The sequence below is a fragment of the Dufourea novaeangliae genome, unplaced genomic scaffold, assembly GCF_001272555.1.
Source record: "Dufourea novaeangliae isolate 0120121106 unplaced genomic scaffold, ASM127255v1 scaffold8, whole genome shotgun sequence".
Lineage (NCBI taxonomy): Eukaryota > Metazoa > Arthropoda > Insecta > Hymenoptera > Halictidae > Dufourea > Dufourea novaeangliae.
The window spans coordinates 13,052,209-13,067,667 of NW_015373923.1; the positions used below are offsets into that span (position 1 = coordinate 13,052,209).

General features: G+C 36.0%; 1 protein-coding gene across 1 annotated transcript in view; it reads right to left on the reverse strand.

The window, feature by feature from the left end:
* Positions 1-1,700: 1,700 nt before the first annotated feature.
* Positions 1,701-15,459, reverse strand: part of LOC107194635 (hemicentin-1-like) — a 102,289-nt gene continuing 88,530 nt past the window's right edge. The window contains exons 10-12 of the mRNA XM_015584283.1: positions 11,484-11,732; positions 7,991-8,271; positions 1,701-1,844 (exon numbers count right to left, since the gene is read on the reverse strand). Coding sequence (XP_015439769.1) covers positions 1,701-1,844; positions 7,991-8,271; positions 11,484-11,732 — 674 coding nt within the window. The remainder of the gene's footprint in view (positions 1,845-7,990; positions 8,272-11,483; positions 11,733-15,459) is intronic.

Here is a 15,459-nt window from a genome sequence, read left to right on the forward strand (position 1 = left end):
GACAATTTTTGCAAGTATAAAATTAAATAAGTTTTTATAAAAGAATAGTTAAGCTGTTTTCCCAAAAAATTGAAAATACCGTTTGAAAATAATGAAAATTTACAGAGGCTAAGGAAATGCTTGATTCCCATGTAATATTCAACAGTAGGTATTGTAAACTGGTTTACGATTAATACTAGAAATCAGAAATTAAGAACAGACGATTTGTAATGCAAAATATTTTACACATTGTAATCTTACATCGATAATGTCTGTTTTTCTTCATTTTCTACAAATATCATATTATTTTGTCATTTTCATGTCCCGCAAACGATGCCCATTTCGATCAAGAACAATTATACTTTATCCACGAATATGCATTGTACATATATTGTCTGTTCAACACTATACGTAATAGGGAATCGGAGGAAGAACGTATTCGCCAACCTGAAATTATGCTCAAAATGAAAGGTTAGTGATAACGCTTATATTCTACGCCGTCTGATATTGAAACCCTCTCAAATCGTCAGAGAAACGGGTTCGACCATCGCGTGTTTGGCGCTCGAATAAAATTTTCATGGGACTTTCACCACCGGGCCGATGCACACGTGCTCTCCGCTACGTAAGATTTCCTTCACGTTCGAAATGGAGAAGGCGAAACGAGTTTGGTCAATGCGATCGCATCGACGAATTCGGCTCACGTGCGACCAAAATTTCGGATCCTCGTTTTGTACGTTTTTCTCGTTTCTTAATAGAGAGGACCGGATAGGGAAAAGGATTCTGGGCTGGCCGACAAGTAGGCAAGGCTCGTTTCTGTAAAACAGATGAAACGTATTCTCTTTATTTTTGTACGCCATCGAGTATTTATCTTACGTGACTGAACAATCCTCCCCCTCGTTCTCCTTAACACATGACTTTTTAGCGAATGAAATTCGGACATTGGTGACTACACACTAGAACCAGGCTTGTCTCGCCTATTTACAATAGATCTTTGTACAAAAACTAATCTCATATAAACAGTAAAACACACGTTCTCGTGTCAGGTTCGTTTTATGAACGGAAACGAAGACTCGGTACCCGACCGTGTCCGTTAATGTAGTGACGTTGTTTCGTTAAATTGTTAGCTACCTTCGCTACCTTACTGCTCTCTCTCTCTCTCTCTCTCTCTCTCTCTCTCTGACACACACACACGCGCGCTCTCACTCTCTCACTCTTTCTCTCGTTTCTCGCGAACGTGAGCAAACTCTATTATAAAAAATCTCCCGGTAGAAAACGAACGAACGATCCGAACAGAATCCCATCGCCTTTCGATGTACTCCGTCAACCATCGAAGTTAATACGTCTCGAGTCTCTTTCTCTAATCGCCGAGGCTTCATTAACTTTGCGACCTAACTCGCGACACTAACACGTTCAATTTCAGTCCGTCGACGAATCACCCGGGTCGATATCTCGATAATGGTCCGCGTTCCCGTCATGACGGTCCTGGAGTTCTTTGTCAGTTTTGTACAGTGAAGAAAGTTCGTAAGGATTTCACGAAGTCGCGATCGCAGGAAGACCCCACTTGGCGATCCAATTCGTGAGTGCCCAGGCCTGTTCCCCCGGAGGGTTCACGTATCGAAACGTTGTCCGTGTTACTCTCCGGCACGCGATCGGCGATCGACACGAACGTTCACATGGATCGTTCCAGTTTCGGGGCGGGAGACATTTCTCGCCAACAGCGTTTATATACAACTCTCCTGTATCCGATTCGAGCGCGTCACCACTTCCGGCTGGTGGAACTTGCCCTGCGCCGAGACGGACGAGGACACAGGCCTTTGCGGCATCGACGAAAGACCTTTTCTCGACCTTTGGAGACTGTAGTAGACCTGGAATCAATTGAACTCGTGCTTCGTTTTGGGTCGAAACTTGGGCTTCAGGCTTTTTCAAGCGGTGATTTTGTACTGGGTGATCAATGAATTAAGGCGTGACACTACAGGGTGTTAGCACCATAACGCGCGGTTTTCTTGAACAAAAAATCATTAAAAGATCACCTCTTTACATTCATGCAAGTCATTATTTGAACACATTTTTGTATAATACTTACACATACGAGGACAAAAAAATCAAAACGTTAATTTTACGTCTGCAAGTTATGTACGTAGAATGTAGACACAATAACTACAATTGTTCTAAGGACAACAGAAAATTAAAATTTTTACCTTGTTCTGTATCATTACAACAATGAATGAAACTGATTGTCGAAATAATAACAATCGTAAATGCATGTGTGTGTGTGGATAGTCACAATATTTTATGCTTACAGAAATTATATAAAATTAGGTTAATTTATGCAAATACTAAAATAATAATTTTTTTTACACAATTATGACTTTCTTCAGGTTATTTTTTATTGTTCGTGTTTATTGGGGCATGTAAATTATGGTAACATGGCTGCTCGAGTTAACTCGAGCGTGCACATTGCTGCCAATAGCGTCCACTCGAATTAAGTCGAACGTGCGCGTTAATAAATTAATAAAAATGTGGCACACATGTGAATCTAAGACGAAAATCAAGAATGATGAAATTGCATTGGAGGCTTCGTTTCTGAGCGATTAATTGTTAAAAAGACGGGTGAAATACGCGTAAAATGCGTCTGACGTGACGGGTTATTCTACTTGAAAGGCGCGTCCTTCAACTGTTTCAAATATTGATTTCATCCATTTCATTTCATTAAATTTCATTCATCGTGTGAGATGTGTTTCACGCATATCTTGCCCATACTTGCAATACTACTACATAAGTGGTACCTTATTCCGATCATCGTAATATTTTCTAAGCACTCAAAACATTTGACGGTAGGAAGCACTTGACATCCGCGTTGAATGAATTTTTACTTCAAAATATTCAAAATTTTTCGAAGAAGGATTCTAAAAATCAGCTGACAGATGGGAGAAGGTCATAGACAGAAATGGTTCATACATCAATGGTTAAAAATGAATGTAAGTAGTGACTAACTTTGATTTTCAATTGCATAATGTTGTCACTGTTGATCAATATTCAGCAGAACCGAGTTCTTAAGAAATTAATAGTTTTTTAGTTACCACAGTAATAATATTATAGAAGACACGCTGCTCATAGGCGGAGATTGGAATTTGACATTCTTAAAAAATTATTTTCTTAATACTGTATAATAACTGTCTGTCACTATTAGTCGCATTGTGCACCAGTAAACAATGTTTTCTTTCTCAAAAAGTATGTTACTATGTTTACCGTACGGTTATCAAGAAATAATTTCTCGATTCTGGACGTAAACTAACGAATCGATGTAAGTACTCTACTGAGGGGATACATAGGAAGCGCAACGTAAATAACAATTAATCGATTTATGGAGTTTAAAAGACATAAATTATTATCTGTTATAAAGTTTCATCGAACAAATAAATTGAAAATTATTCAGGTACGATGTTGACACGGGTGTACGTTCACTGTACTGTAGCTGTGAAGCATTTCTATGTGTAATAGTGTATTCGTAGAGGTGTTTCTTAAAGCACTTCACTAATAATAAATTCTATAATAATTATATATGTATTCATTGCATTGTTTTCATTGAAAAAAATCTCCAACTTCAACTCATCTGAAGAATTTTAAAGAATTTATAACGAATTGTGTACTATAATTTAGTGAAACGTACGTATTAAGTGAAAACTTTAAATCATTTTATTAATTATATTTTTAAAATTCGCGGCAACACTTATTTGGTGAAACAAACCGATCTATGATGTTCGGAGTCGAGCAAAAGTTCCCTGCTTATAGTATACAATTTTTCAAATGCTAAGATTCAACTTTAATCGGAATAGAATATTTACACCTTGAAAGATCTAAAAATCTATAGACATGGTATAGTACCAATTTAAAATTAAGGTGTATGCTAAAAGACATTGATGTTATTAAATCTCCAATGAATTAGAAACTATTTACATAGTTTTATAGTGAAATGAGTGTTTCTTAACCCGGCAGCGCACACGTAAGGGGTCTAGTTGACACCTATCCCTATACAATTCTCATGTAGTCTATTGTTTCTTCGGAAATATTGTCGGTACTCAGTCTAGCTTCAAATTTCGAAAAAGGTGACGTTGTTTTCGAATCCTGAAACAAATTTGGCAAAAGGCGGCTAAATACTGTGGAATGGAATTTCTGGAGCTTACGCGACAACACAGTCGGCAACGAAATCCAGATGCACCATTTACCCCAAAAGCAAAGATATAAAAACGAGGTCTTTTTGTGATAAATATTATACAAAAATGTGTTTGAAACATATGAAGAATATTAGCAAAACATGTTGTGGAACAGATTCGACAGAAAATGCAAATGACTGGTCAGATGACTAGTTTATAAGTTGTTTCCTTATTAACTTTTACTGTTTTATAGGATGGAGTAATGTTAATATTTGTTTAGATCTATAGTGTTGCAGCTTTAACAAAGAGTCACAGTGTATCTAGATTTTCATGTATCGTGGTTAATAAATGTTACATTTTACAGGGTGTACATAAGCATGTCACGTGGACACCAGTATTTCAAATGTTCACGTGTGCACTATCGAGTTAAATGTTACTTATTGTTAATTAAGGAACACCCCACAAGACACTGATTTTTTGGTGTTCTGCATAATACCTGCAGAATGAATAAAAATAAATAGCCTTGGTAACAAAAACAGGCTTGAAATTGGGGAACCATGATCATTTATTCTTTCTTTTATTACAGCATCTCGTACTACCAGCAACAAGAATGAAATTCTTTCAATGGCCCAAATAAACTAGGCATATATGTGCAATATAAATCTCTAATTTCTACTATAACCGAAAAAAATTCATCGAACAGTGTGCAGCATTATAGATGCACCAACATTAGTCGATATTACAAATTTGAAGGCGCATTGATAAGGGAAGAATAGTCAAACAGGTAAGGATAATCGAGAAGCATGGGTTCGCGTAATTCTCGGGAAACAAAAACATTGGAAACGAATAGCGGGTCAGTTAACTGATGGTGGAGTAAAAGAGAGGGTAGGGGGAGGCAATTCGGTATTAAAATTATTCAGACATTTAATGGAACGCGACCAGCGTCGAAGGGAAACGGAAGTCGAGTTCGAGACGAGAGTTACGCGCATCGGGACTGGCCCTCTCGAATTATCGAGAAAACTTGGACGTAATTAAACTCGCGGAAGCGTAGATAACCCAAGGCTTCGCTAAACCGGAAAAGTTAAAGTGGAAGACTGCCGCATATTAAAGCAACCGATCCCTTCGTCTTGGCTCGTATCCCATTCCCTTCGTCTTCGGGAACTTCGGATATTTAAAACAACCGTGGCCTGATGTAGTGACGAGGGATCGACGAAGGCGAAGTCGTGGCAACGGAAGGGTCGATTGTATTACTTCCTGCGGCGAAGGAAAAGAAGAGAAGAAAAAACGAACGCGATTTCCCTGCTGAATATTTTATCACGCTCTTATCGATCGTTCATTTCTATTTTACCACCCCCCCCCCTTCCCTGTGATCCTCTCCCGCGGCACGTTATCCCACCTGTCTGTGGCAAAAGGGAGCGTTAATTGCGTCTCATTAATCAAACCGCTTCAACTAAATATACTCTATTAGATATCGCGAAAAAAGGGACAGATTAAATTTACAGACCGTAATGAGTTTACGAGGCTAATTATCGGGATGATTTATACACTCGCGTGGACGATAAACTAACTCTACATCCGCTCTATCGTTTGACCCTCGATGTATAGGCAGACGGTAACGAAAAGTGCGAAGAGGAAGAGAAAAAAGCTTCGTTTTGGTTCTCGATTCTTGTTAACTCTGCTTCTCTGTAGTATTAGGTTACTACATGCGAAATGATACTTTCAAAATACCTGTAACGGAATATAGCTTTTTTTTTAATATGTTACATACGTGAAAAATTTCTAATGATTTCTACGCGATTTTTATTCTCTTTTACCTAAAGACGAACTTTACTACTTTCATGAAAATTAGAACCTCCAACACATAAGTTCCTCTTCTGCCTTGTTTATAATTTCTTCATTTGTAAATAATTTTCTTCAGAGGAGGATGTAATATTACAAAGATTAACAAGTCTAAATAATTGTACGCTTTGCATTAATGTGTTTTCTTATAATATAATGTGATTATTCATCAAGTTTGGCGAATAAAACATGTAACGATCATTACTACATAATAAGTTTGCCCATGTAAATTATTTATAAAGCCGTCAACTGCAACAGTTTTTTTAAATTAAAGTTTTTACCTTAATTAAAAGAATAAAATAAAGAAATTGATTTATATTTTACTGCAAGCATGTTTAATCTGTTATTCGTAACACACGTGATTAATCCAGGAAATTAAATAAATCTAAAGTGTACATGATATTTATGTTTGATATTACCTATTGAACACGTGAGAGAAATCTGTTAAATACTTTACAAGCGACCCTAAAACCTTCAGAGACTTTATCTGTGAAAGCAATTTATATCTGAATAAAATTATTTATAATAAAATAGCATCATGCACCACTAGCTGCAATATAATAAATTAAAATTTTTCAACAAAATTTTTGAACGCGCCATATATATGTATATTACTGGAAATAAGTATATAAGTCAACTTATAACGGCACTTCATACATAAATATGAGTTAGCTGATTTACAGCCTCGATTTCGAGTGTAGTGAAACCCCGATTATCTGAATCCGGAGTACATCGATTTCCGATTACACAGACATCGATCCTATGACTTCCAATTATCCAAATATATGTATAGTGTGATCCATCATAGATTCACCGTCCAATTATCTCATCTACGATAGAAATGTGAAATATAACCCAAAATAAATTTTTCAACCCAATATTTAGAATGCATGAATTACTATGAAAATATATTCTTCCCATAAGATTAAACACATTTATATACGAAGTTAATTTTTCAATTCTTTGGCTGCTTTTAATCCCTAGATATTTTCAAAGTTACTGTATTACATTTTAGCAAATTTAATTCCCGACAAAACGAGCAAAAAAAGATAAAAATTTGTTGAGAATTCACTGAGTTACGGAATTTTGTCCCCAGAGTTACTTTGGAACCACTGTGTGGAGCGCGCAATGGAACAAACTGCTCATTTTTGTGTCACAATCGTAGACCTTTTGATAGAAATAAAATAGGGAGATAAATCTTTTTCAAGATTAAAGCTAAAATGCTGCAGAAGCAGGGAAAAATATAGAGGTATCATAAACAAGTTTTGACCTTGAAAATCTATGTCAAACTTTATACTTTGGAAGGAAATTGTGGTCTTTTCGTTATAATGTGTTGTTGAATTTTGTCCTTGACTTGTACATCATTTCTTGTAGACTTGACACGCTGCACTCAAATCTGGCTGCAGAATTTACTTACTTGTATAGGATTTTAAGAAAAATGCGACAAGTGAAAAGAGTCGATACAAAACATGATTATTCTGGTTTATATGATTTGATAACACTTTAGTTCAACTGAAGTCTATATACATGCATTCACAATAAACTAAATTTACTTTTTTTTTAGACAACACATTGATGACTTCTTTTTGACGCCTTTCCGATTATGTAGGATAAGGCCGCAGAAGTTGGACCATTGCCTAGGTTGGACCACTACTGTAACGTGTACTTGTAAACAATTTTTGTCGTCTGATAGACCATGTATGTATGATAGTGGTGATTCGATTAAGTAACTTAGTGTATTAGCAACACATAAATAGCTTACACATGACAAGTCACAATAGTGGTCTAACCTAGGCAATGATCCCAATACGGCAACCTTCCCCTACATATTTTATTAGTTAGGAGCTGTGCTTTGTATTCAAATAAAAGAAGCATTATCTACTGCAGAAATCTAATTCGTTACTTTTAGCCAATCCAATATTTATCAGGATAAGCTATGTAAAAAGGAAACTTTTATAATAAATTTTTATAATAAACATTGTGTGTTAATCCGCAAAATATGTTGGTTTGAAACTTACATTTTGGTTGTTACGCTGGTTATATGCGTCCATAGCCATCTGCTTGAAGTCCGCCATAGTGGGTGCATGGTTGTAAGTGTTCGACTGTGGAATATGGTTCGGTTGGTAATTTATAGTTGGCGTTGGCAGGCAGTCGCTCAAGATCGGATCTGGAGGTAAATCCAATCCATGCTCCACAATCGGTCTCTTCTCCGGCGAGATCGCGTCGTCTGTCACACGATCCTTCTTTCTCCTTTGTGGCGGTGTCTTGTATAACGGTGTGTATGTTAGGGGTCTTCTCTCTGTGAACAGATTCGACGAAGCCATGTAAAGTTCCATGTCCGCTAAGCAGATTACTCGATTAAATCTAGACAAGAGCGGTCTTTTCCTGGACAATAGGTCAGAAACTTATAACACGGAGGATTTATTTAAAGTTCCAAGCGCAAGTATCTTTCGGGTCGCGATTTATGGGCTTAACTTCTGTTAAATTTTTAGTGACTACTTTGAAACGGAATGAACGCCAAATAATTTGATTTAAAGAGATTTCTATTCAACCTACTTATCTCAAGAGGTATATATTATTTTTAATATTAAAGAAATTATTTCTATTTGAATCACCGAGGAATTTTTTTCCATTATGATAACCCTAGACCACAAAGGATAATGACAACCTTCTAAAAAATTGATAATTATAATTGCGAATTTATACCTCATCCACCATACTGCCTAGACCTTGGACCAACCGATTATCATCAAATTCGAGCATTACAACATTTTGTAACTGGTAACAGATTCAAGAATAGTGAGCACGTAAAATCAGCGATCAATGAGTTTTTTTTTAATTGAAAACCTCCAAAATTAGTTGAAGATTGAGTCCAAAAATTAGTTGAGGAATGGGAAAATGTTATTGAAAATGATGGCCCATACATCTATGATTAAAACTAAACGTAAGTATTATTATTTTACACTGAAAGTTAACCTCAAAAATGGCAATACTTATGGGACGATCTAATATGTTTTATAGAATATACGTACAAATATTTATGTGTATATTTTTGTGTTTCAATGAACGAAGTATTTACAAATTAAATAATATTAATTTATCAGTATGTTCTCGAATAGAAATAAAAAGAGATATTGCATGAAAACCGGTTAAAGAATAGTTCTTTATTACTGCGTCCAATATCCTTCTTGCAACTATTTAATGGAACCTTTTGTAATCAATTTGTATACACCATTTTTCGCAGTTCTAGTAATAGTTGGACCGTTTACTTTTGAAACATATAGCACATCAAATTAGTTTTAATAAAATTATTTTGTCGTAAACATTGAAGCAATACTACAGAAAGTTGATGAAGGCCTATTCACCGCTCCTCATTGTTCCTAAAGGTACTACATTTTCAATCCATCAAACGTGACAATGTATTGCAAGAATCACTAGTGTGTGGCATGAAAATATGTTTCATTGAAAAACATCACAATAGAACTTATTAGTAGGATACTGATTCTGTATTTATGTGTATCTAACGTACAAATCCGTGTGAAATAAAACAAAATAAAGCATTCAATAGAATTGTCAAAAGTACTTCTATTTATTTATATCTAAATTAAAAGTTTAGGATACCAAATAAACCTTTTTAACACCTATATCTGCGAAGTACTGCAACAAAACGCTTAGTTCATTGTTTGTGGTCATTAAGGATCAATTGAGTAAGAAGAAATAACATATCTAATGTTTCTTCATGCCAATTAATGCCAATAATGGGACAGGCACATTATTAATCTATACTGTGACCTTGAATATTTTAAAAAAGAATGTGTTCAGGAAAGAGAAACCGACACTCCTGTTTTTAAGTATTTCAAGATCGAAATTCAAATAACGTGTCGAGTGAAACATTAACAATAGCAATCAATACTAAAACAATTATGTAATTAATAAAATAGCATATAATTTGTTGTACAAAATAAATGTAAATATTAGACTATTTCCTATGTATTCATGTTCTCAATATTCATATTTACGGATACAAGTCTGATTGTGATTTATTGTTAGTAGATTTGGTCAGCCATTAGTCAGGCGTTTAGTACATTCGATTAGTATGAACTGCAATTTAATTTAAAGTTATAAATTTAGAATAAAAGTTGAAGGCAAATTTTGGAAATTCAGTTTAACTTCATATTTTCCATTTAAGATCTATTATAAAAATGAGAGTCTCGTAATACGGTTTGATGGGGACAGTGATAATACTGTAACTAATAGTTTAAATATTTCAAACGATCATCTTTAATCAAAAACATTATGTTGCATTAGGTGTGATTCTACGTGAATAAATAAGTCGAAAATATAGAATAAAATTTTTTCATTTTTGATTTTGTTTTCGAGATTATCGACTTTGAAAATCTGCTGGGTACGCGTGCAATTGAATCGGGCTTGGCTAGCGCGTCTGTTCGGTGTATTCCGTTTCTACTTACCTACTACCATGACGAATACATGCGTTTCAGGTTAATTTCCGAAGTCAATTTTCTCGAAAACAAAGTGTCAGATAAAAAACCTGTATTTTATATTTTCGAATTATTTTTTCATGCAGAATCATCCCTTACCTGTTTGTACTACCAATTACATACATGACACTCTATACACTATATGTATACTCAACTGTAAGTTTATTACTTCAAATAAAAAAGAAGTACTAATAATTTGAAATTAATGCGTCTTTCGTCGATATTACGGTGAAACAAATTATTTAAGTAATCTTCCATATTTATCACAATTAACTTTATCAAAATACCGCTAACTGAGGCGTGTAAACATAGGTAAAACTTGTCAATTTCTTTCATGGATACTTACTAAATGAAATTTTGCAAGTTTTTATAGGATATAAATCTAGCGTATGGCTGTATTCTCCAATTTTTAAAAAGTATAAATGTTGCAAAACAGCGGAGTTATTCGTTAAATCCTGAAAGCCAGAACATCGATTGCTGACCACCATCGTCGGCGAGGTCTGTACCGTCCGAAATAAAAAAGGCTCTTCGATGTATAAATAAGCATGTATTACCAGTAATGTAGCGTAGAAGTTTCCAGTGTTCCCTCTTAACATAAACGTCACCAGAAACAGAAGTGTTTTCCATTAAAAACAGACCAGGCCGTATCGAAAACCCGAGGAACTATTTGCATAACACGACACCGAGGCACAAACCCTCCGTCCATAACGTCCCACGAAACTTTCACTCGCGTGATCCGATGTCTCGACAGCAGAAAAACCGCGCAATTAAATTAAATAACCAATAAAATCGCGAGCAACGAAAAGAAAAGATTAAAGTATCGCATGCCGCATTCGAGCAACTTTTCATCGAGATAAAGGTAGAAAAGTGGCCTAGGCGGGGTTAGAGAAGAGTGTCCGTGTACGCGGTTGTGCGCGCCCGCATGTGTGCAGGGCCGCACGGGAGCCTTGTGTGTTGCACGTAGGCCGTAATTTGGCGCACGTTTCGAACAATCGGAAACTCGTAGACTCACCATACTCGTTGGGTATGATGTCCGGATCGATGTCATCGACCGCCTGCTTGGTCTGGGGGTGTACTGGGGTGGTTGCACCTGCATTAGGTGGCTCGCACACGATGGGAGCGTGCTTTGGACTTCCGGGCCGGCCGTTCGAGTGCTTCCGGCGCAGAGCCGCCACGATTCCGCATGCGACCAGGGCCAAAAGAGTCACTGTTGCTGCGAGGCCCAGCAGCAACGGGGTCAGTATCGATGCGTCCGTGGTACCTGTTATAGGAGCAATGGAAAATGCTCGATCAACCGGAACATATATCGAGCTTACCTATCTGCTCCTCTCTACCTTCATCTCCGTTTTGTCCCCCGCTTCTCTCGATTATTTGCCGGCAAGTATATTTTTATACCCACGATAACACCAACTTTCTACCGTTCTCGTCATGGACATTGTTGGCCGACGCTGTTAAATTTATTATCCACTATGTATTTTTACCATTCGTCCTATTCCTTGACCAGTTGCATTAGTTCCCTTCATTATTCGTGCCGAGCGATGTGTTTGCTTTTAATATATTCAACGGTGATCGTGTTCTACCTTCCCAGCGACTGTTTGCAGTTTCTACTATATCGGTTTTAGTTTCCATTTAAATTTTTCCTGGTATTCTTTAGAACATTGTGCTGTTTCGCGTGGGTGCATAGAAATGTTTTCTATCGTGTAGGATGACTGAGAAGTTATCAACGTATGGTACTCAGTGGAATATTCAGAAAAATGTGAATCAACACGGGACTGGAAAGTAAAGTGGAAGCAAATAAAACAAGATGCACAAGAATGATTGCTGAGAGTTAGTCTTTTATTTGTAGCTTCTTGCTTTATTTATTTCTACTTGGTGAAGCGTGAAAATGGGCACGAAAAAAAATTTCTGCTGGCATAGTTCAATATGCTCTACATTCATGCGAAGTTTCATTAAAATCAGAATTTTCGGGTTCGGAACCTTCCTTTCTGAGAAATCAGCATACCTTTTTATAGAAATCAGGAATTTGTAGTACTGTTTCATTTATATTCGTAATGATTCCTCGACATTTTACACTATTGTTGTAGAGTGAAGGATCAGGCAAATAATTGTAATTTAAAATAGATCTCAGCATAATAAGAGAAATAGTGTATTCCTCGTAGATACATACAATATTAGTGAGACTATGTGGGTCAGAAGTAATCTGACTCCGTTTCCAGTTTCGCTGTGCGACCATCCGTCTGTTAAATAGTAAACCGTCAAATATGTAATATTTATATATTTATTATAATATTATATATAGATAATGGGGTAATGGCGGTTCGCGGGCAATGACGGTCAATATTACAATTACAAAATGAAAATGCCTAAGGCGTGCAACTGCTGTCGTTTACATCCCGCGATACCCACTACTGCAGCCCTGAATGGCCGGGCTAATTGTAAGTCATTTGCAACGCATTCGAGAATAATACGTCCTAACTTAAGAAGTAAGTACTCTTATTAGCTTTTTCGACATTTTAATTTTATTGAAATATAGCTAAGTTGTAAAGAAAAAAATCGTACTAGCTATAGGCTAAATATGTTTTTTTTAAATATATGATATTTAATTTTATCAATTAATATTATATTCGGCCAATGGTAGTCACGATAATTACTGAATACTGAGGTACTTATATAACTTTGTGTATTAGAATAATTTTACTTTGTAGATGGCAGCAATACACCCCGGAAAAACTAGAAAAACCAGGTGGACTTTGGAAACAGTTCAGAAAACAGTGAAGCTTGTTGAAAAAAGTCAATCGATACGACCAACTTCAAAAGCAAGAAACAGAAGGGTCTACAGAAGCAACCTTCTAAAATTTTACTTCGTCGTCTACTACTCAGCATACTGCTATATATGTTTGTATGTAAAAGCTATTTGAGACTACGAATTGCAATTGCCCGCAATGTGACCGCTATTACCCACCAGTGTGGACAATAGCCGTCAAAAGCATTTCTTGTTGGATTATTAATTTTACCTAAGAAATTAATACCAAAGTGATTATCTTGGTATTCACTGAATAGTATAATAGTTTAAGTTTGTAACGTGCAATAAATATTTCATCATTTATTTTCATCTTATTACAGTTATTGGTTAAATCACCGCCATTGCCCTGTTTAGCCTAATCTGCTGTATACAATTGTTACTCGTCGTATAATTATTCAGTTGTGCACTCGTTAATCGAAGGTTGATCCAGGAACATTGGTGTCAAACGGGTCAGGTTAATCAGTAAGACGATAAGTAGGTAACGATGATACGTGAATTATGACGCTATTACGGTTTAGCCGATGAACAATATATGTATAACTAGATGACTGTTCTTGCATTGGCTCCTCTCAGTATGTCAGTCTCTGAGCACGTAGAAACATGCGGCTGCGTGAATGTGGACGCGCGAAAGCGTATGCACGCGCCGCTGCGAGGGGGTGAATCGTAAATCAGCCATTAGGAGCTGCAGTCGCTTTGGGCTTTAATCGGGGTAAAGCTAGTCGCGCGCCGATGTTACGCGTTGTAAATTTTGTCGGGCGCATAAAGCGTTGTAAATTATTAATCGAACGTTCCCGCCAGACTGTTTTTTGATGCGATCCCACACTCACACCGATCGACGCCCCATGGACCAGTGTTAATTGGCGTTCGTGTGAGCTATCCACGTTTGACGAGTACTAATAAGGATGTATGGTTTCGATACGCAACTTCGTTTATCAGCAATCGCGTGCATTGCCCAGAGGCATTTAATCGAGATTCTTTGCGGAATATCGGTGGATACTCCGAACACGCTTGAAAAATATAATTCAGGCGATCTTATATTTTAATGCGATGGTGTCCCACTGATTTGGAACGACGTTTCAGACTTATGTTCGAAAACTTTTATGCTGGACGATTTTTATATCGAATTGGAGGGATGAAAACTTTTTATAGGTAAGTTTCATTATGGAAATTGTATAAGGTGTACCAATAAGTAGTCAATAGACTGCGGATATTTATGCACAATTACAATTTTGGGCATTACTATGTAAGAAACAAAATTGCACAGAATTTTCTTTCTAATTCTAGGGGTTTTGATGTAGTAACAATAACACGTAAATACTATTAAGTTTTACTAGAATCTTTATTTTATTACGTTTTGTAAATCCGAAGGCGCTATAAAGACATAAATATCCGAAATGTAATAATTAACTATTACTTCACGAAATTGGTCAAAAATTATCTTTTCAAAAATGGGCGTTTTCGTTTCGGTTTATGTAGAAACACCAATTTCGTATGATACAACATAATGAATCTGTTTGTGTCAGTTTCAGTTGAAAGGAAATGAACTAAAAAAGAAATACATCACTTTAACTTTTCCGACATTCTGTGTTTTGTAAAAATGTAAAAATTAACCGTAAATACTTTTGGAATTATTTTTTTATTCGCTTTCATTAGTGCTAAGAACTATTTGTAATTCATTAGCGGCAGTAGCCGTTTGCGTTGTATCGTTCCAGATTTCTTGCGAATATATCGATTTTATTTCATGCAGTTTTCAAATATGATCCACGAACAGAATGGCTCGGTGAATACGAAATTTCCATGAAAATGAAACGAATAAAGCGCTAAAACTATCCGCGGTTAATCAGACGTGACAATAAAACGAGAACGTTTATGGAAGGCAGCAATCTGGTAATTTCTAGAATCGCATGACAGATCCCGATAAACTAATCTGTCTCTCGGCTATAAATTATTAGGGTATCGTAAAATGTTGTTACGTAGATTTTTAAATATAGAATATATAAATTTATGAATGTTCACAATAATATTATAATAAAAATATTATTTAAAAAGATTATAAATCGTACTAAAATATATTTCGAAAATTAAAATTATTTTGTGTTGTCATTATATCATAATTTGAAATTTAACGTTTTAAAACACGCAATATTTTGTAGGTCGCCGAAACAATATATTTTCCTGCTACGTC